This window comes from Cordyceps militaris, assembly GCF_000225605.1.
Source record: "Cordyceps militaris CM01 unplaced genomic scaffold CCM_S00001, whole genome shotgun sequence".
Taxonomy (NCBI): Eukaryota; Fungi; Ascomycota; class Sordariomycetes; order Hypocreales; family Cordycipitaceae; genus Cordyceps; species Cordyceps militaris.
This window is the reverse complement of record NW_006271969.1, coordinates 396,479-418,627: the sequence shown is the minus strand read 5'-3', so window position 1 is coordinate 418,627 and position 22,149 is coordinate 396,479. Positions and strand designations below refer to the sequence as shown.

Here is a 22,149-nt window from a genome sequence, read left to right as displayed (position 1 = left end):
ATATATAATTCTATATAGTTATTAGGACTATAGTAAAGATATACTACTTACCTAATTACTAACTATCTAGAGAATAAGCTAATACCTAATCCTAGGCCTTATACTAACCTAAATCTAATAAGGTTAACTACTATAGCTTTAGGATATTACCTAGGCCTATATATAGGCTAGAACCTACCTCTAGTAGTATATTCTTACCTAAATTCCTCTAGAACTTTACTATCTTTACCTTAAAGGTACTATTATTAAGGTTATTCTACTACTATATAGTATTCCTAAGTCTAGTACTTACTAGTAGGTAATATACTTTACTTACTACCTTAAGAAGCTTAGAATAGCGCTATCTACCTATAATTAGTACCTTTTACTAGCTTTAGGCCCTAATCTAGGTATTATTAGTATATAGATTAATAATATAATTAGCCTTAGTATTACTACTTTTAGTAAATAAGAAGTTAATACCTTTACTATTATTAGATTTTAGGCTAAGCTAAAGGAGATACTTATAATAAAGAACTTACTAATATTTAATAAATACTATATCTCTTTAGGTACTAATAACGCTATTTTAATAATCTTAAAAGGATAATTAAAAAAGCTTTAGTTACTAATAGACTTAAAAGAGTATATTAAATAATAAGCTTAAGGTATATACCTAGCCTTTATATACTAACTAGAAGCTATATTTAACCTATTTATTACTATATAATTTAGGGAGCTTAAAAAAGATAATTTTAAATGCCTAAATACCTATATTTAGTAGTAAATTAAGAATACTACCTAAGGCCTTTAGTACTTACTAATCTAGTTAGGAATAGCTAAGCTATTTATTTTTATTAATAGTTTCTTTATTAATAATAAAGATTTAAGTTCTTAGCTAGAATATATAATTATTCTAAGTAATAAGAAACTAGTTAACTATACTAAAATTACTATCTAGGGTAATATTATTACTTAAAGCTTAATAAAAAGTAAGTATATTACTTAAAATATACTAGTATTAAAGCTATATAGTATAGTTCTAAGTACTAATATAGGCTATACCCTTTCTACTACCTTAAATAGGATTATAGAGTTAATAGGCTTAGTAATAGTTCTAATAGTAGTTTATATAGATTTATTTTTACTATATAAATACCTAATAAAGCTTAGAACTACTAAAAAAAAGTACTTAATAATTAATATTATAATACTATACTAGTCCTATAAGCACTATAAGCTTACTAAGGTCTACTAGATTAATAGTAATAATAACCTTATAAATATACTAATAAAGGCTACTTTAAATAAGGTACTATAAAAGCTAGTTAATAGTAATTAGTTAATACTATATATTTAAAGCTAGGTTAACTATACTATAGAAGCTATAAAGAGGCCTAAAGGCTATATAACTTAGCTAAAAGAAAAGACTATTAGTATTATACTAATAGGTATTATAGTAGATATAGTTAGCTAAGTATAGTAGATATTTAGTAAGATATACTATATATAGAGGTATATAGTAAATAGATTTATACTATATATAGTTATATATAGTAGCTAGTTATACTATATAATATATATATATAATAGTTATACTATATAATAGTATATAAAGAAGTCTTAGTACCTATAACCCTAATATAGGGTATTATAAGGGCTACTATAGTAAGTAACTAAGCTAATAAAGCTAGACCGCTATAAAGGCGCTATTACCTTCTATAGGTAAGTAAAGTAATTACCTATAAGCTATTAACTACTAATATATATAACTACTAATTATCCCTTTATTCCTATAATTTCCTAATAGTACCTAAGGTACTATCTATTTATATATTTAATTATAGCCTCTCCTTTCTATAGTTTATTTTATTAGTTAATTAAGAATTATTATTATATAACTATTCCTATAGAGTATCTCTATAAGCACTCTATGCCTATAATCTTATAACTATTACCTGCTTAGGATAGCAATCCCAATACTAATAGGCATAATAGTACCTATTAGTATACCTAAGTTACCTTTTTCTTCTAGGTATAGGGTAGCTTATAGTTATACTAGGTATAGGGTAGCTTATAATTATATTAGGTATAGGGTAGCTTACTACTATATAGGGGGCCTTACTACTATATAAAGGGCTTTATAACTACTATATTTTCTACTTTTTACTTATAAGGTAATTTAACTTAAAAACCTATATAAATAAATTTTATAGAAAATAAAAGTTATATTATAAACTATATTTAGTAGGGGCGCCTTATCCTAAAGGCTATAGAATATATAAAGGACTACTAGCTAAGGCGTATTAAGTACTATATTAATACTAAGTATACTATAATAATACTATACTAGTACTAAGTATACTATACTAGTACTATACTAGTATTATACTAATACTAAGTATACTATACTAGTACTATACTAGTACTAAGTATACTAATTAACTATAATAATCCTAAGAGTAATAGAATAGTAATAGACTTATAAAGGCTTAGGCTTCTATAAGATTATAGCTATAAAGGAAGCCTTAGTAGCTATAAGACCTATAAAGCCTTATAACTTATAGCTATAGAAGGCTTACTATAATACCTTTAAAGGGTAATACCTTAAAGGTATAGTATTAGTTAGCTTATAATAGTCTTAAAAATAATAAAATAGTAATAGGCTATAAGGAAGCCTTAATAGCTATAAGACCTATAAAGCCTTATAACTTATAATTATAAAAGGCTTACTATAATACCTTTAAAGGGTAATACCCTAGAGGCTTAGTACTAGTTAGCCTATAATAATTCTAGAAGTAATAAGATAGTAGTAAGCTATAGAGAGAGCCTTAGTAACTATAAGACTTATAAAGCCTTATAACTTATAACTATAAAAGGCTTATTATAATACCTTTAAAGGGTAATACCCTAGAGGCTTAGTACTAATTAGCTTATAATAGTCCTAGAAGTAATAAGATAGTAGTAGATAAAGAGCTAGTTAGCCTTTAGAGGGTAATACCCTAAAGGCTAGTACTAATAAAGAGCTAGCTAGCCTTTAGTAAGTAATACCTTAGAGGCTAGTATTAATAGTACTAATAAAGAGCCTATTATAGTACTTATAAAGGGTAATACCCTAGAGGTATAGAGATAATTAACTATAATACTTATAGAATAGCTTTAATAGGTAATACCCTAAAGACTAGAGGCCTTAGGAGTATAATACTTCTAGAATAGACCCCTAGAAAATTATAGCTTAGGAGGTACTTAGTATAGTCTTAAGTAGTACCTATACTTATAAAAGGCTAGCTTTAATAGTAGCTTAGTTATAATATTAATAATATTCTTAATACTTAGAATTTAACTAAAGCTTAACTAGTATAGTATATTCTTATTATATAACTAGTAGTATTAAATATCTATATACTTTATATAAGGGTATTCTTAAATACTAGAAGCTTAGGTAATAGTACTAGAGTTATTAGCCTAGATAGTAGTCTTAGTATAGGTAGGCTTTTCCTTAAGGGTTTTTATAATAATATAGTAAAGCTACTAAATCTAGATAGCTTTCTAGGTTATATTATACTAGGAGATATACTTTACTTTAATAGTTAAGTATATAATAATATTTTATAGCTTTAAGTACTAGGATATAATATTACTCTTTAGGGTAATAATAAAGCTACTAATAGATTTATATATTTATTAATAGCTAATATAGTTAGTATTATAATAGACTTAAGGTTCTTTATTAGGTCTTATAAAAATAAGTTTATAGTTAGTAGTACCTTTAATATATTATAAAAGCTATTTTAGGCTAATAATATATTCTACTAGTAGGGTAGCTATAAATCTATAATAATAGTTAATAGTAAAGTAGATATTAAGCCTAAAGTAGTTAGAAAAATAAATTAGGCCTTTATAGGTTTTAGTATACTAGCTATTCTTAATAGTTAGCTATTACTTAATACTTTTAGTAGTAGGACTTATTAGTAGGTTATAAGGTTTATAGTTAAGAAGGCTAGCTTTTTTTAAAAAGGCTTTAGTATATTTACTTTAAAAAAGTATAAAGGTTCTTATATATTAGTCTTAATAGATATTAATACTAAAATAGTAGCTAATAAGGCTTATATCTATTATCTTATAGGTATTTAATAAGGCTTTCTTAATCTTTATAATAGTAACCTTATTCTTACTAATAATAAGAAGATTATTAATATAAACTATAATAATTAGGCTATTTTTATAGATAAATAGGGAATAATTAAGCTATATAGGCTTAAAGCTAAGACTTTAAAGTATTTTATAAAGGGTTATATACTAGATCTATAAGACTTACTTTAGCCTATATAAAGACTTTAGTAGCTTCTATACCTTCCTAGGGTATTCTTCTTAATATCCTTTAGGTATTTTAATATAGACTTTAGTATCTATAAGACTATAAAGAAAGGTAGTCTTAATATCTATTTACTTAACCTTAAGGTTTAAGGTAGCTATAATTACTAGTAGTAAGTATAGTATTAAAATTTTTAATATACTTATAAATATTTTATAGTAATTAAGTCTTTTATATTAATTAAAGCCTTTTACTATATATTAGGATTTCTAATAAATAACCTTATTATTAGTACCTTTTTTAAGTTTATATACCTACTTACCTAGGAGGATAGTCTTATTTTTAGGCCTATTAACTATAATTATAATATAGTTCTTTATTAAAGAGTTATACTTATTTACTATTAAGCCTTTCTACTTTTATAAGTTAAGGTAGAGAATAGCTTATTTATATATTATAGGTTCTTTATTATAGATAAGGTTATTAAATATAGTAAGGTTTATTATATTATTAAGATTAGAGTAAAGTATATATTAGTAGTTTTAAGATACTAGGACTAATCTAATTAGAATTTTAATCTATATTATAGGTTTTTCTTCTTACTTAATAATACTACTTAGAGCTAAAGATAAGGGTATTTTAAAAAGGTTAGATAGTATCTTATTAATACTAATAGTAAAGATAGGATATAAGGTTAATTAAATATCTAGTAGTATTAGTTTAAATTTATTATTACTTAGTATATATAAATAACTAATAAAGTTATTATTATTAGCTAGGTTATAAATATTATTATCTTTATTAGTAATTCTTAATACTATTAATATAGAGAATATAAAGGGTATTATTTACTTAGGCCTTATAGTTAAGGTAGTAGGTATACTATAGTACTTTATTATAAAGCTCTTACTAGTAAGTAAGTTATAAGTAATTAAAGTAATTTCTATATACTCTTATCTTCTATTAATTACCTATTAACCTAAAGAGTAGTATATAGTTTTACTTTTATAGCCTAAGGTAAGGTTATTCTACTAAAGAAGGTTATATTTAAAATCTATAAATAGCTAGTTAGGCTATTCTTAAAAGATAATATTATTAATAACTACTAGTTTATTAAGTCTATTAGTATTTAAGATAATATAGTTAGTTTAGCTTTTATATCTAATTAGGATATATAAGATAGTTTTAGGAACTATTCTTAGAATATAATAAGAGGTCTTTTACTATTTATAACTACCTATAATTTATAAATAACTAAGGTTAGGTTTATCTTTAAACTATAGTTTATAAGGAGTTATTAGTTTATTATTCTTTATTATAAAGGTATACTATTAAAAAGTAGTATAAGCCTATATTATAACTAGCTAGAATTTAATTAATACTTTTAACTAATATATAGTAAAAAAAAGCTTATCTTATAGTATTCTATTCCTAACCTTAGTAATACTATTCTATTAATACTAATTAGTAATAGAATACTATAGGTATATACTTAAGGAAATATAAAAGTTCTTAAACTAGGTTATAATATTCTCCCCCTCTTAATCTAGCTAGATAAAGTAGTATTTATATTCTAGATATTCTTATATTTTTAGGAAATTTAGTATTATATTAGGTAGCTAAGATTTCTTTTTAATAAGGAATAGTTAGTATATTCTAGTATAATTATTAATAATAGTAACCTAATACTAATCCTTCTTCTAGGAGGTAGGTAGGGTACTAATAATATTAGTATAAAGGCTTTTAAAAGAATATATTCCCTTTTAGAATAGATAAATATAAAGGCTTTCTTTTTATCTTTTTATAAGATAGTTAATATAATATTTATACTAGCTAATAGGCTTTATACTAGTAAAAATAAAGATAAGTTTAATAATATTCTATTCCTTTAAATATCTAAGTTAATTATACTATAGCTTATACTTTAAGTTATTTATTATATAGGCTAATATACTAATATTTAAAGTAATATAGTTAACTATATAGACTTTAATAATTTACTAGGTAGTAAGAATAACCCTTTAATCCTTTATTATAACTACTCTTTCTTTACTAAAGACTACTATAGTATTCTCTACTACTAGGTAGTTAATAGAGAGTAGGCTTATTAAGGTACTTTCCTATAAAATACTATTATATAATTTTAAGGTAGTTCTAGGGCTTTTTATAGTAATAATAGCTATTCTATAAGTAATAGGTTTTAAGATAGTACTAGTAAGACCTTAAATATTAAGGCCTAAGTAAAGGGATAAATCCCTTATAAATTCTTTATAGCCTAAGATATAGCTAAATATATTAAAGTTAAATAGTATTAGTTTTTAATATAATAATATAGAAAGACTAAAATCTTATCTAGGTTTAATACTTATAAAAGTACTATCTACCTTAAGTTAATTAGAGTATTATAAACTCTAAAAAATAGTAAAAGTAAGTTAGGCTAGCTTAGAGTTTATAAAAGGACTTATATACTATTTAAAGCTAATCTTCTTATATTTATACTTATTATTATATTTTTTAGTTAGGTATTAGTATTTTCTATTTTATTAAAATAAAGAGGGTAGGTTTACTAAATAGAGTTTAAAGTATAGCTTCTAGTATTATTTATTAAAGTAACCTAGAAGCTTATAAAAAGAATAGAAGTACCTAGTAGTATTAAGTTTTATTATACTATAAAGGGGATATTTTCTAATAGCTATTATAATAACTAAAGTAGTTTATTACTTAGATTTTTTATTATTTTATTATTTAAGCTTAATAAGGTTAGCTATAATTATAACTACCTATATAAGTATAGTTATAAGAGCTATAATAATATTATTAATCTACTTTAAAATAAGATAAAGGGCTATTTTAATAGTATAAAAGTTAAACTCTTTATTAAGACTATTAATAAAAAGATATACTATTAAAGCCTTAAGGACTTTAAAGTCTCTATTAAGAGATTACTACTTAGCCTAAGTATTAATAAGTATTATAGTAAGTTTCTTAATAAATCTATATTAAGTAAAGGTTAATATTAAGAAATAGTTAATTATAGTTTAGAAAATAGTAGTACCTTTTAGTTTAAAGTACTTCTTAAAAACTATAATTATATTTAATACTATAACTTTATCTTTAATAAGGCTATAGGTATATTCTTTAAGGCTTATATTAATAAGAGTAATAGTATAAACCTAGTTCTATATCTATTTCTAGATAAGATCCTTTATAGTCTTACTATTATAAGTCTTAGTTAGGATAAAGCTATTTCCTTAGCCTTCTAGTAGTAATCTATTAAGATTATTAAGTCTTAGTATATTAATTATTTTTAGCTTTTATTTAACCTAATTACTTTTAAATTTAAACTTTAAGATATTTAGTACCTCCTTTAGTATTAAGAATATAATACTAAATAATAAAGTAAATAATAAGGCTATAAAAAGATCTTAGCTTATATATAAGAATTAAGTTACTAATAGTACTACCTACTAAGGGAGTAGAACTTTAAGATAATAAAGAGGATAATAGGCTAAGTATATAGTCTCTCTTTTTAAACTAAATACCTTATATTTATTTAAAGGTAAGAAGTATTTAAGTAAGTAATAAGGAATTCTTCTTATTAAGTAAGTAGTTACTATATACCTTTTATAATAGTTAAGACTATAAATTATAGTAAGTAATCTAGTAGGTATATTTAAGACTATAAATTATAGTAAGTAATTTAATAAGTATATTTATTTAAAAGCTATAACTATACTAAGTAAATTTATATTATAATATATATAAAATAAGTATATAGAGTTTATATATAAATTACTAAGTAAAGTATAATAGTAGAATTTCTTTTTCTTTATATAGAATTTTTATAGTAAATAGACTTATTAAATATACTTTAAATTAGCTAAAGTTTAGGGTCTTTCCTCTTCCTATATATAAGGAGTTATAAATTTCTTAAGTTTTATAGTAAATATTAGCTTATATAGATAGTAAGTAAATTTAGTAAGAAATTAATACTTTCTTTTATTTTATTAATAGCTTTTATAATATAAACACTACTAGGCTTATAACCTATTATAACTAATAGGGTATATATAGGGTAAGAGGTAAAGTTATTATATTATATAACTTCTATCTAGTTATATAGTATAGGTAAGTACTAGATATACTAGGTAATAGGAGATTGTTCTTTTGGCTTTAGAGCCGCCTGTTATTAATAATATAGTAAGATAATAAGCCCTTAATAATTTAATATAATTCTACCTATACTAAGTACTAGCTTTAAGTATAAGAAAAAGGAATTACCTTAAAGATACTACTACTATATATAAAAAAGCTAAATAGTAGTATTAAGTATATAGGATAAAAGATAACTATATACTCTATTAAGATATTATATAGTATTAACCTTCTAAAGAACCTATAGCCTAAAAGTTATATAACTATTATAATACTAATATATATTAGTCTATTATAAAGGTATAACTAGAAAATATTATATAAAGTATTTATTAAATAGCTATAAAAGAATTTCTAAGTATATATATATAAACCTATACTTATATTAAATACTTAGCCTAAGTAGGGAGCTCTATAAGCCTATAGATACTATATATATATATTATTAAGAGAAAGGGAGTAAAGGTCTAATAAAAGAGACTTTAAGATTAGCCTTAAAAGCTATATTAAATATTTAGTTAGCTATATTATAACTAATATTTATAAGGTATAGATTCTTTAACTAGAGTATATTATTATTATAAAGAATATATATTTTAATAAAAAGCTATTTTACTAGCTACTAATAAAGAGTATTAATATACTTCCTATTACTAAGGTAGATAGCCTTTATTAAGAATTATTCTAGAATAAAGAGGATAAGTTATAACTCTATTTAAAGATAACTATACTACTATACCTAAATAAAAGAAAGCTAAGTAATATTATAATAAAAGTATTAAAAAGCCTTATAATAAAAGTATTAAAACTTAATATAGCTTAGGGTATAAGGTTAATAACTCTTAAAGGCTTTTAAAAAGAAATATTAAAAGTTATAATAAATAATAATACTTTATTAGTTAAATATAAAGTAATATATAAATTAGCCTAAGAACTACTAAGTTTTAAGTTAATTCTACTTTTAAAAAAGGAAATTAATTATACTAATAAAGTAACTACTTTAAAAGATAATAAATTCTAACTTACCTTAAAAAAGCTACTATTTATTAATATAAGTAGCCTTAACCTAAAAGAAAATATTAAAGATACTTTATAATAAAATACTAAAAGTATACCTATACTTAAACCTAATTTAATTATTTCTATTAAAAAGCTAGTTATTAGGAAAGATAGATAAAGCCTTTATAGAGAAAGAAAGAAGTAAGTAAGATATATAAAAGGCTAGAATATAGCTATCCTTCTAGAACCCTAGGAAGATATAATTATTAAAGTTAAAGCGCTTTATAACCTATATAAAAAAGATTAAAGTTTACTATAGCTTTTTATAGTATTAATAAATATACTTTAAGTAAATAAAATAGCTTAGCTATAATTATATTACTATTATAATAATCTTCTATTAGTATTAAAAAATAGTTAAGTAATAAGGAATTATCTACTTTAATAGCTTTAAGAAGCTATTAAATAAAGTAAATTTAAATAAATAAAAAAGAAAGGAACCTTTAAGATTATAACTAAGACTAGTAATATAAAGATATTACCTTTTTACTAGGTTTATATATATAAATTTAATTAATAAGGTTATTTATTATAATATAAGGTATAAATTATTATAAAAGGTAATTTATAGGTAATTAAGGAATATAATATAATATATATAGCTATACTTACTATAAAAGCCTTTTAAGTAATAATAGCTATAACTACCTACCTTAACCTTAAGGTATATTAATTTAATATAAAGAATACTTTCTTTAATATAACTAGATTTAATAATATCTTAAAAGTCTATATATAATTACTTAATAGATAGATAGCCCTCCTTAAGAAAGCCTTATATAGCCTAAAAGACTTATCTTATTTATAGTTTAAGGAATTTATTAATACCCTTATAAAGTATAACCTATTATAATATAAAAAGAAGCCCTATCTATACTATTCTAAAGATAAGAAGATATTCTTAGTATTTTTTATTAATAATATCCTCCTTTTCTATAGTAAGAAGTATAAAAAGTAAGCTCTATTTCTTATAATAAAGATAAAATAAGTATATAATATATATAACTAGGGAGATCTTAAGTAGTTCTTTAGTATTTATATTATATATAATAGAAGATAAAAGCTATTATTCTTTAGCTATAAATAATATATTAAAAAGATAGCTAAGAAATATAAACTTACTTATAATTAACCTAGAAAGTAATATATACTACTACTATCTAGAAAGCTTACTTAATATACTAGTATAATAAGTAAAGTAGATATTTACTACTTTTAAGAGTTAATAGGGTTAATATTATATATATTAATTATAGTCTAATTAGATATTATATATATAGTATCCTTTCTTACCTACTTCTTTATAAATCTATTAAAAGATTATATTCTAACTATAAAGTATTATATATATTATTTATATACTATAAAGACTCTAGTCCTTACTTATAGTCTAAATAAGGAAGTAGTTATTCTATAAATTACTAGTAATATATTATATACTAATAACCCTATTACTAGGAAGTTATCTTAAGATTAAATAATCTTCTTATATAGTAGTCTTATATTTTAGAAAGCTATAAAATAAGATACTATTATACTATTTATAATAAAGGCTAAATTATTAGGTATATCTAGCTTAGTAAAAAAGGCTTCTATAATATATTATCTTTTTATAATAATAAGAAGATAAATAGCTTTTTTATATAAGATAATATATAATAATACTTAAATAATATATATTATTATTAGTAATAAAGAGTATATATTAACTAAGCTATAATATATTAATATTAATAATATATAGTTAAAATAAAAATATAGATATAGGTATTTTATACTTACTTTTATTCTAAGTAGAGTAATACCTATAGATAGTCTTATTAAAGCTCTTCTTTATTAAGCCTTTTTAGAGTTTAAATATCTTATTAATCTAAAAAAGCTTTTAAATATAGTTAAAGAAAGTAATATAATTATTCTAATATAAGATATAAAGTATAATATAAGTAAGAAGGTATTATTTAATCTTTAACCCTCTAAAGAACCTAAGGATAAATAATATTCTATTTAATTATTATAATATATATACTAATTTTTAATAGCTTTACTATATAACTTTATTAATAAATACCTTAAGGTAATATAAAGCCTAGGTCTTTTACTTAAAGAGAGCTTCTTTACTTAATACTATATTAATAATAGTAATATTAAATATACTATTCTTCTTCTTTAATATTTTAAAAATAATATATAATACTATATAATATAAGACCTTATCCTAAAAGAGAGAGTAGAGTATTAGTAAGTACTACTAAAAGGTAATAAAAGTAAGTAATAAATAACTTATAAACTTAAGGCTATTCTTATATATTATTATTAAATACTAAATAAAGGGAATTATTATAGCTAGGTATAGCTTATATTTATAGTTATAATAAGTATAATCTTTATACTTTTATAAGTATACTATCTTTTTAATTAATATAAAGTTATAATATATACTATTCTCTTTATTAAAGAGTATAGATTAAGTATATTTTAAGTAAAGGTTTACTTAATAAAGCTTAGGATTAGCCTCTATTAGCTACTTTACTAAGGTTTAAGGCTAGGAGAGTATTAATTAGCTTTAGTTAACTTAAGTAAAAAAGTAAGTATTTATAGTATATATTAATAAAAGTATTAACTATAATTAAATTATATAACTTATAAAAGTTATCTTAATAGGAATAGTAAAAGTACTATAGTAAGGATAGTATAGTATAATAAGTATTTTCTTTTCTTTCTCCTCTTCTTTATCTTTATTTTTAACCTTAACCTCTTCTTTAGTTAATATAGCTATATTAATACCTTTATTATTATTATTATTATTATTATTAATATCCTTATTATTAACCTCTTTAATAAAGGTAGGTATATATATTACTAATAGTAAGATTAGGCTTATAAAGGTCTAAGGCTTTAGCTTATTAGTTAAAGTAGTTATAACTATATTAATTTAATAGTAGTTATATTAAGAAGGATATATAATACTATTATAAGCCTATACTTCTTTATATAAATTAATATATAACTTATATACCTTTATAGAGGGCTTTTCTTATTTAGTAGGGAGTATAGGGGCCTTTAGGAAGGGCTTTTTAATATTTACCTCTTTAAAGGACTTTTCTTAAGTATTTAAGGATATAATTACCTCTTTAAAGGACTTTTTATTAATAATAGTAAAGATAAAAGCCTTAATAATAGTAAAGAAGGGAAAGTTAATAGTTATAAAGCTAGTATATAAAAAAACTATTATTAAAAATTTAATATAACTAATAATAATAAAAAAAAGAAAATAAGAAAGTAATAAAGAACTATTACTATTTTTAATAAGTAAGAAAGTAGGTAATTAAAAAGAAGTAAATAAATAATAAAGAATATAAAAATAATATATAGTAAAGAGTAGCTTTTTATATTTAAAAATACTAACTAGTCTATTAATTAAAATAAAAAGTACTTTAAATTACTTATTAAAAAAAGTAGTAGTTTTATTATTTATTTATTTTTATATTAAATTACTACTTATACTATAAAATATATACTTAAATAATATATTAATATACTCTTTATAAAAAATAAAAAAGAATATAAATATACTATTTTATTCTCTTTATAAAGTACCCTTTTATATAAATAGCTATTTTTTACTATACTTTTTATATATAATTATTTCCTTTATTTTATATTAATTTATACTTAATAATTAAAAAGTATATTATATAAAGTACTATCTTAATAAGAAAGTTTATTTTATTTATACTAATAATAAGTATAAATAAATAATAACCTTAAGTATTTTAAAATATAATATTATTTTATAACTTAAATTATATAGCCTAAGGCTAAGAAATAGGATATATAAATTAACTAGTTATTCTTTATAGCTTTATCTAATATAAGGCTAATTTTCCTTATTATCTTTGCTTTCTATTATTCCTCTATAAGCTATATTAGCTGCGCTGCTATCTTATGTAACCACATTGATGCTCCACAAGATTGATGTGCCCAACATCACCACTATCATTACTCCGTGCAACACGGTCATGTACGTCGGACACGGCCTTGGCTAGATTCCCGACCGAACGACCCCCTAGAAAATCGCGGCGTAACCCGAAGCTCCTGGCCCTCCTGGCAAGGAGGATGGGCACTAAGCCCTCTAGAGGGGCCATAATATCTCCCCCGCATACCCTGGACCAAATCGAGTTTAATGCACATGAAAGGTACTGCAGATGTCTAACACTATAGTCGCTTGGCTATCAGAGGGAGTTAATTAAGGTGAATTGCTATCTTAACGTGTATTTGGCCGTCAGAGCCTTGGTATTAGAGACGAAATATGCCACTCCATTCTTCCACAAACCAACCGTAAGCCCTCACTGCAAAGACACAACTCAAAAGGCTGGCTGTGTCCGGGTTCGACCTACCACAACTGCAGAAGGGCCCGAACTCGTGTCTCACTCGAAAAAGCACGGGTTCCAACCAGCCTACGACTAGCTGCTTTGTTGAGACATGCACTGTTGTTGCAAGCACGCTCCCCACTGGATGAACCTGATTGCGCAGGCTGTTCACGATAAACCACCCCAACAGAGAAACGTAGCCTGGGCGCTCTACATCTGAGCATACTCCCTCTAGGTATCCTTCCACCGCCAGTCTTCCATCTACTAGACTGACCAGAGCTGTCTCGATCATCTTGGCATTCAGAATCACACCACCCTCCGCTCACATATCCGATACAACAGTCCATGGTATTCAGGATGCCATTTCGACCAATAGCGGAAATCAATTCGGCCTACCGGTCCTGCCGGTTTCGCTTGACAACAGTGCTGGCCAGTTGTCAGTTGAAATGGCCACCCAAGTATCAGAGGATCGAGGCAAATACAGAGCCACCGCCGTTGCCCAGTCTCTCGGAGGTAGGATGGGGAGTCTACTCTTGGCTGTGAAAACAAAATAAATCATGCAGATCGCCGGCTGCAGCTGTTCATGTATCGTCCCAAATGGCAATCCTGGTGCTTGTGTTGACGTACTGACATCAGCGGAAGAGTCCGTATCAGAGTGAAGGTGTCAAAAACCTCAGAGGTTCACGGCCTAATAGATGCTATATTAAGCGACTGGCTAGAGAATCGTGCGCGTGAGCTAAGTAAGTCAAGTCAGTGTCTTACGGCACCCAATCATAGCTCTTTGCGATTGTTCATCACAGTGCTATCCCTGACTTGATTGCGAATAACCGAATGTCTCATCGATGAACCAAGTTCTATCCATGTTGCAGTTATGAAATCTTGGCGCACTGCCGTTGTTTCGAAGATAGCCGGTCCGGGCCTTCTCAACCGCTGTTGCAACTGACCCATTATCTTAGATTCGCAGTTCTTATTCGAGCAGTCTTTCCACAGTTCGGATTTCAGGGGAAGGGTCTGACGATTGATCGAGTAGAGCGGTGCAACAGAGACTCAATCATCACGTCAAACACTCCACACTCTGCTTGTACCATGTTCACGGTTGCGGACAGTAGAGAAAGAGCGCCAGTGTAGACACCAAGTAATGTCAATGCGTGTACAATTATATTGTGAACGGGTATCTTTATAGTAAATGTACAGTTATTCAGGAGTTTACAGCTCGTTGTCTCCCATCTCTGCTGCAGTACGGCCCGGTGTCAATCCCAAGCTGTCTAGACCACGGTCGCCAGCAAATGCCCCCTCAAATATAGCCCTCGTCGCAGACGTACCATCGCTGGAAAACTCAGCTGTCTTCCCCATAGCTTCCTGGTACTTCTTGCCCGTCTCATCCAGTAGCGCCTGCACTTCCTTCTCCCGCGTTGCGATGCCTTGCTTTTCGCTGCGCATCTGCGCGACGGACGCGCTCTTGAGCTGCATCTGCGCTTCCATTCCGCTGAGCGTCGTCTGCAGACGGGCGATACACTCGGCCAGGCTCGGCAGCGGCGTAATCTTGGAGGGGATCTCCAGCAGCTCCTTGGCCGGGTCTCGGCGCGGGCGCTTGAGACCATCCATACCCGAGCGAGTCTGCGCTGTTTCGTAGGCTATTCGGCGCTCCGCTTCGCTGTCGGAAGAGGAGTCGGAAGAGTGCCCCTCGGCCGCGTTGATGAGCTCTGCCATCTTTTCCCGGTTTTGTTTGCGCCGTTGCTTCTCCGCGCGCTTCCCGAGAGAGATGCCGCCATCTTCGACGAAATCATCAAAGCCTTCGCCCAGCTGATCTTCATCCGTTGCCAACCTCGCGTCCCCCTTTTTCTTGGTTCTCCCGTCATCGTCATCATCCTCGACAGACAAGAAATCTTGTTCCTGAGCTAGTCTCGCTCGGCGCTCTTTTCGTTCTTGGATTTCGGCTTCGGTGAGCACTTGTATTTTTGTTGCGGCGGGGGCAGGCGCCGGAGAGTCTACGACCAAGGCTCCTTCAAGCTCGGCGGCATCCAGCTCCATTTCATCACCATCTGTCGGTATGGACCCAGAGTCAATGGGAGTGGTCGGGGTAGAAGACTGCAACTCCTCGAGATACTCCTTGCTATACCGTGGCCTGTCATGCTCGTCATCCGGAGCCCGCGTCGGAAATCCTCGCAGTGCTATGCCTCGCTTGACCGCATTGTTTTCGACCACGCGTTGCCCTAGTGTTGATTTCTTTATCGAGCTGTCCAATAATTCAATGTCGGCCTCTTCTTCATTACCCCCCAGACCAAAGGATAGTCGTGACTTGGGCTTTCTCTTTTGTTTCTGCGCGCCAAACTTTGCTTTCACGACCACAGGGCCATCCTCGTCCTCATTGCCCGGAGATGCATCGTCATGTATACCATCAGCCGTAAGTGTTTTCCGAAGACCAGACTGCCTGCTGCCTTTTTTTGCCGATTTTATTCTGAAAGATGGCTGTGAGAATTCTGCATCAAACCCACAGTTAGTCTCATATGAGGGTGTTGCATTATGCCCATGTTCGCTTGATGTCATACCTGTGGTTGGGGCGCCACCAACCTCAGAGCTGCTATTCTCTGCAGCTTCTGCATCTTCATCATCAAATTTTATCACCCGGGCTTTTCGCCGCGATCCAAATGAGCTCATGATGATTTTGTGGCATTTTCAGAGTTCCAATTGTTGCTGGTTGCTACCTGTTGGCATACCGCACGTTGCAATCTTATCTGCACGTGACTCATTACTCAAGGTAGCACCACGATGTAGAGCGAGTTCTTCGTTGGCGGCAGGTCACGGCTAGGTTTGCTCGCGTTCGATTCACCGGTCTCCTCATCACAAAATAACAGCTGCTCAAAATGGCGCCCGCCCAGCCTGAGCTCAAGAAGGTTTGTTATGCCTTGATTCCTACGATAATGGAATATTTCCCACTACGATTGCGGGAACGCGCACGCGGGCTTGGCTCTTGCTAACTTTGCGATCATAGTACCTCGACAAGCGCCTGTTTGTACAACTGAATGGCAGCCGAAAGGTCATTGGTGTCCTGCGTGGATATGATGTATGCAGAAAACAAGCTCGATATGGTCTTGTGTCTCTAACCACGGCGCACAGGTATTTCTAAACATTGTGCTGGATGATGCGTTCGAAGAGAGGGAGGGTGGTAATAAAGCCAAACTAGGCATGGTGGTATGTTCCTTTTACAGCCCTCTCACAGAACATGTTCAGCTACTCGAGCGTCTACTGACTGAAGCTCAAGGTCATCCGTGGCAACTCGGTTGTCATGCTGGAAGCTATGGAGCGGATCGGCGGCGACGACAGACAACACCGATAAATAACCAGGGGGGGCATAGCTGCGAAAACAAAAACAAAACATGATTTTAATTTCACTCGGCGTTACGGTATGAATGGAAGCACGATATAGAACGAAATATGGGATCAGATACCGAGATACATCAGGGAAAACGGCCACCCTGTGCAAAATGCAAGAGACTCTAATCGAAATTTATCCTTGGGTTGCCCATGACTTTTCGTCATAATTCTCCATCAATTTTCCACCAAAACTCTTATGCCAGCCTTTGATACCGCCCGTCATGATGATTGCTTTGATATCAGTTTCGCCAACCTCGTTCAGGTAATCTTGCATCCACCGTGCAGACCTGGTTCCCCGTCCCGCTGAGCTGCCTGCAAGATCTTAGTAAAGTTTCAACATGTTGCGCAAATATCGTACCGCAGTAGAAGATGATCTTCTCGATGCCGGCCTGCTTGCAGAGCTGATACACGACGGGTCTAGTCTGAAAGAACGATTGCGCGGGGAGGTTGATGGAGGTAGCCACGGTGCCTCCATCCCAGTCGTTCCGCCGAACATCAACAAGAAGAAAATCTCTCTTTGCGTGCTTAGGACCAGAAAGTATCTTCTCCAAAAGGGGCATGACCTCTGAATTCTCAATCGTTTCACAGGTTGCCTGCGGCTCCGGTAGGGTTGCCCACCATGGAGGGGTTTCGCCCAAAGGCGGGGCATTTGCCTCTGTCGACATGATCGCGCAGAATTCTTCACCACAAAACGGCTGGCGGGCTATGACAATGACTGTCACTTTATTATTCTGACTTGTCAATATGTAGAAGGAGATTCTATAGATGCGGGCCACTGGAAATACGGTGGCTAGCTACCTACCTAGGCACCTACCTACTACTAACCTACCTAGAGGTCCACCTCGGTACCCTTTGTGACCTAGCATGTCATTGATGACTTGACGCTTAATATTAGGTCTGGCAGGTATCGTGAGTACAACCGAACAACTACTGAATTGAGACGTCGACCACTCAAGCAAAACTCCGAAATCTTCTCATATCAAGTTTATATCAAAGCTCACTTTCTTTACGGCAGCCATGACAATGCGTGTAGGAGTCCAACTGTTCGATACCGCTGGGAAGGTGACTTCCAAGCTCGGATGGAAACAAATTATAGAAACATCAATTTATAGCGCAAAACTTATCAGATGTAAATAGATTTCGAGCCTGCGCACTCTTCATGTCTGTGTAAAGACTGGAGGGGAATCTGGTGGTCGATACGGCGCTGTTTTGACATCTTGGTCCACATCGGTTCCTCGCACATCACTACAATTACGGTATATATGACAATTTCAATCCAAGACCATGCCTTGCCAATGAAACTTGTACTCTGGATCTCCGCAGTGCCGCATGCGCTGCATGGCGCCGCGACGTGGGCAATGAGACGCCAGCATGTTTGAACTCGCTTTCATCCTTTGTGAGGGGCAGGACTGATGTCATGATAAGCAAGATAGAATACCAAGCAACGCCTCCGTTTCAATGCGCTATTGGCGGAAACCCACAGGACATCGGGATCGTGGACTTTGTTCCTCCCAACGGCACGCATGCGATGGTCACTATAGGCGACTATCGTCAGCTCCTTGACGCTCTGTTGGACGCCCGGCCCTAACTCAAGAAGAAAGTTTGAGCACATTGACGAATACAACAGTATTCATCGATACGTTGTAGAGAAAACCCGGTCCCAGACGAGTGCACTCGCATGCAGAGTTGCTGCGAGCGCTCAGTGGCAAAGAAGATGCGGTTGAGGTGTCGGTGGTCTGTGTTCCTGTAACTGTCAGCACTAGGGCCACTTCTGCGACGTACTGTTCTTCTAATATAAAGAAACAATGGAAAAAGGAGGCATGGGGCCTCGGATGTTGAAGCGAAGCATGGAATCCGACAATTACGGGCTAAACGCTACGATTTCAGTTTTGGATGGGAGCTGCAGTTTGAGATTGCAACAGCGCAATCTGGTCTAAATGTCGAGATCCCAGTCGCTACCAAAGCTACCAATGGGTCGGCCGCTGAGGATAGTATGGCCTTGTAAGTAATATCGGAACCGAACAGCAACATCGTTGGCGTAGCGGGATGTAAGATCGGGGTGAAAAAGAGAAGCGCCGCCGCGAGTTCTTGCATCAGTTGCCCCGAGTGATTCGCAAGGGTAACTCAAATGTTGGGCAGAGTCAAGGCAGGCACCTTGGCAAACAGTGTGATTTGTGGCATAGCAGCCATTCGAGCTTCGGATGACGCAACTCAGAGAGTGTTGCGGCCGGTCGAATTTGATATCGAGTATCTGAGATTTCGAGCTAAGTTTCGAAAGACGTTATTATTAATGTAGTTGACCTGCTTCTACAGAAATTTATCGGCATTTTGTGACCGTGTTGCCGTGGAGGGGGGGGTGAGAATTGAACCCCGAGAATCGTTGTCGAAAATGAAGGGGACCAGAAAGAAAAGTAAACCAACATGTACCATTTTGAATTGCCGCCGCGAATAACGCCCCCATAACATACCAGTCGCTCACCACGGCTTGAAACATAATAATTATTGCTCAACAGTGCCCATCGAGTTCATAATGACTGCACCCCAATCAAGGTATCCATCAAACCAAACCGCGGGGTCAACTCCAGTAAGCAAATCACTTCGCCACGGGGTGCTTCCATACACATTTTGCATTTGATCTGTTGGCATGTTGGGGTCCATTCCCTGCCAGGCACCGCCGTCGTTTTGCATCATGCCGGAGGTCGGCGCGGACTGCGGTGTCCATCCTGACATACTCGTATCCATGTCCGCCTTGAGTTGCTGCGAGGGTGAGTGGTTCTCGCCCTCCTTAGAGACAAGATCGGCCCATCTTTCCAGCTTCGCCTTGGTGATACGAACCTTGATCGCGGTCATACTCCACACATTTGCTTCATCATTCCTCGTGTCTGTCGACGAGATCTGAAAGGTAGCGTTAGCTGCCTCGAAGCGATTGCAAATGGCCAGCAAGATTTCGCCGACATTGACCATGAGACCTGGATGCGTCTTGAGCTGCGCACGCAAATGCGCGACGGCGGCGGGTAGATCTGGGTCAAATACCCCTTCGGCTGGCGTCAGTGGACCAGGTAGTCGGGGTACTATTACGCAGGTATCCACGGTTCGAGGCGACGCGGCTGTTCCTCGGGCAGCTGTTCCTCGGGCATTCTGCGGGTTGGGCTCAAACGATGCCAAGCCGGTTGTGCCACGACTTGTATCAGTGGTTTCTCCAACCGGTTTGGGTGCCACAAGCTGAGCCCATCTTCCAAGCATTGTCAATGCGTAAACAAGCTGAGCCGCTACAGCCGTGGTCTGACAAGCGTATTGGGGAACTGGCACAGACAACCAGTTCTCAAACCACCCTGTAAGAGCGGCGCTGGTGTTGTAGAGGCGATCGAGAGGTGTTCCGCCACCCGCATTGATCATCGTGAAGGCATCTGCCATTGCCGATATCAGATCTTTGTCGACAATCGGAGGCTCATACAGTCTCAGACGAGCGGTATTAAAGTACATCGCTATGATGCCTAGTGGGGATGAGTTAGTAAACAAATATAATGATGTCTCGGTGTAATTGCGTACTGTCGTTCCTGAGATGATCCGGTAACTTGGCTCGTAGCTCATCGAGCTCATTTTGGAAAGCGGATATATATACAGCTGCTGGTGCTTTGGGGATGCTTGTGAACTCCTCGATGGTGTTGTCTCGTGGATTCAGTTCGGAAATGCGCTGCGTCAAATGCTGAATGCGTAATAGGAATACAAGATTGACATCCGTCTCATATTCCTTATTCGACGCGAGAAGTGCGATGCAATCCTTGACATATGAGGTATAACGCATGGGATCAATTCTCCCAAAAACGGTCGACATTCTAACAAAGACCTTAGCGTCGATTAGCCATAGGAGGTGAACATGGCTTTGAGCTTACGAAGAAGCGAGAAACCAGACGCCAAGAAAGGCGCGCTGCTCTTCACTATTTCGCGCAGAGGGTGCCGGCGGCTGAGCGGCCATCAGCCTAGTGCCCTCGTGAATGACGGGATGACGATTAAGTCCCATCTCCCCAACCAGAGAAATTGCAAGTGAGAGCAAGTTATGTAGTTGGGCATGGGCAAAGCAATGATACTGGTACCAGCCAAGAATCACAATGATGCCCAGAAGGAGATCCATCGACCGCTCCGAGCGAATCAGCATATAATCGGAAATATGCTTCTTCAGTGCGTACATCTGCGCTCTCATGGATCGTAAACTGCGAAACGAAGTAACCATGCGAATAGCCGACATGAGGAATGGGCGTGATGCGCCAAGTTGGGCCGCTGTCACACTTGGCAAGATGACGATAAATGGATACAGGTGCTGCAATTGAGTCTTGTACGTCTCTAAGCAGACATCGTCAGTTTCTGGGGGCGGAGGCGCATCACCCGGTTCTGGGCGGCAGATGCAGTTTGCTGCCCCAAAGCAGTTGTATGTGGATGGGATGTGCCATTCTTTCGGCGACGGTTGCTTCTCGACTTGAACTGTATTGTTGGCCATGGGCGAATCGGTCATCTGCGATGATGTAAGGTTAGAGTCATCGTAGTCACCAGGAGTGCTGCCATCCTGTTGGCCTTGGGCCTGGTGTGGCAGCTCTCCTGATGCTTGCAGCAGGCTCACCAAGCCGTTCAAACGCTCCTCGATTTGTGCGGTGCGTCTAGGGTCCAGCATTAGCTCCCTAGGATCAACGAATTCCATGGCGACGAGAAGGTGAAGAATGGGCTCCTTGAGGACGAGAAACAACTCACGAGGGCTTGGGCTGCCTTTTCTTCCTTGGCTTGTGTACCTGGTCTGTACATTCCTTGAGTAACCGCTCACATCTAGAAACATCTTCGGCGTCAGCGAAACCATGTTTTGGTCATATCCGCCGCGCCCGGCATGATGGTTGAGAATTCGCGCGT

General features: G+C 32.8%; 5 protein-coding genes across 5 annotated transcripts; 2 read left to right on the top strand and 3 right to left on the bottom strand.

Annotated features, from left to right (window-relative positions):
• Positions 1-15,084: 15,084 nt before the first annotated feature.
• CCM_00115 (uncharacterized protein) lies at positions 15,085-16,536 on the bottom strand (the record flags this gene model as incomplete). The annotated part of the gene is made up of 2 exons (XM_006665275.1): positions 15,085-16,358; positions 16,428-16,536. 2 exons carry the CDS (start codon positions 16,534-16,536, stop codon positions 15,085-15,087), a joined length of 1,383 nt encoding a protein of 460 aa, XP_006665338.1.
• Positions 16,537-16,742: 206 nt separating this feature from the next.
• Positions 16,743-17,215, top strand: CCM_00114 (small nuclear ribonucleoprotein SmG; the record flags this gene model as incomplete). The annotated part of the gene is made up of 4 exons (XM_006665274.1): positions 16,743-16,772; positions 16,871-16,942; positions 16,996-17,070; positions 17,135-17,215. 4 exons carry the CDS (start codon positions 16,743-16,745, stop codon positions 17,213-17,215), a joined length of 258 nt encoding a protein of 85 aa, XP_006665337.1.
• Positions 17,216-17,386: 171 nt separating this feature from the next.
• On the bottom strand, positions 17,387-17,918 carry CCM_00113 (arsenate reductase, putative; the record flags this gene model as incomplete). The annotated part of the gene is made up of 2 exons (XM_006665273.1): positions 17,387-17,565; positions 17,612-17,918. The coding sequence occupies 2 exons, from the start codon at positions 17,916-17,918 to the stop codon at positions 17,387-17,389; spliced, it is 486 nt and encodes a 161-aa protein (XP_006665336.1).
• A 752-nt stretch (positions 17,919-18,670) lies between these two features.
• Positions 18,671-18,841, top strand: CCM_00112 (uncharacterized protein; the record flags this gene model as incomplete). The annotated part of the gene is made up of 1 exon (XM_006665272.1): positions 18,671-18,841. One exon carries the CDS (start codon positions 18,671-18,673, stop codon positions 18,839-18,841), a length of 171 nt encoding a protein of 56 aa, XP_006665335.1.
• A 911-nt stretch (positions 18,842-19,752) lies between these two features.
• CCM_00111 (tRNA processing endoribonuclease, putative) lies at positions 19,753-22,099 on the bottom strand (the record flags this gene model as incomplete). The annotated part of the gene is made up of 3 exons (XM_006665271.1): positions 19,753-20,747; positions 20,803-21,089; positions 21,147-22,099. The coding sequence occupies 3 exons, from the start codon at positions 22,097-22,099 to the stop codon at positions 19,753-19,755; spliced, it is 2,235 nt and encodes a 744-aa protein (XP_006665334.1).
• Between the last annotated feature and the right edge of the window lie 50 nt (positions 22,100-22,149).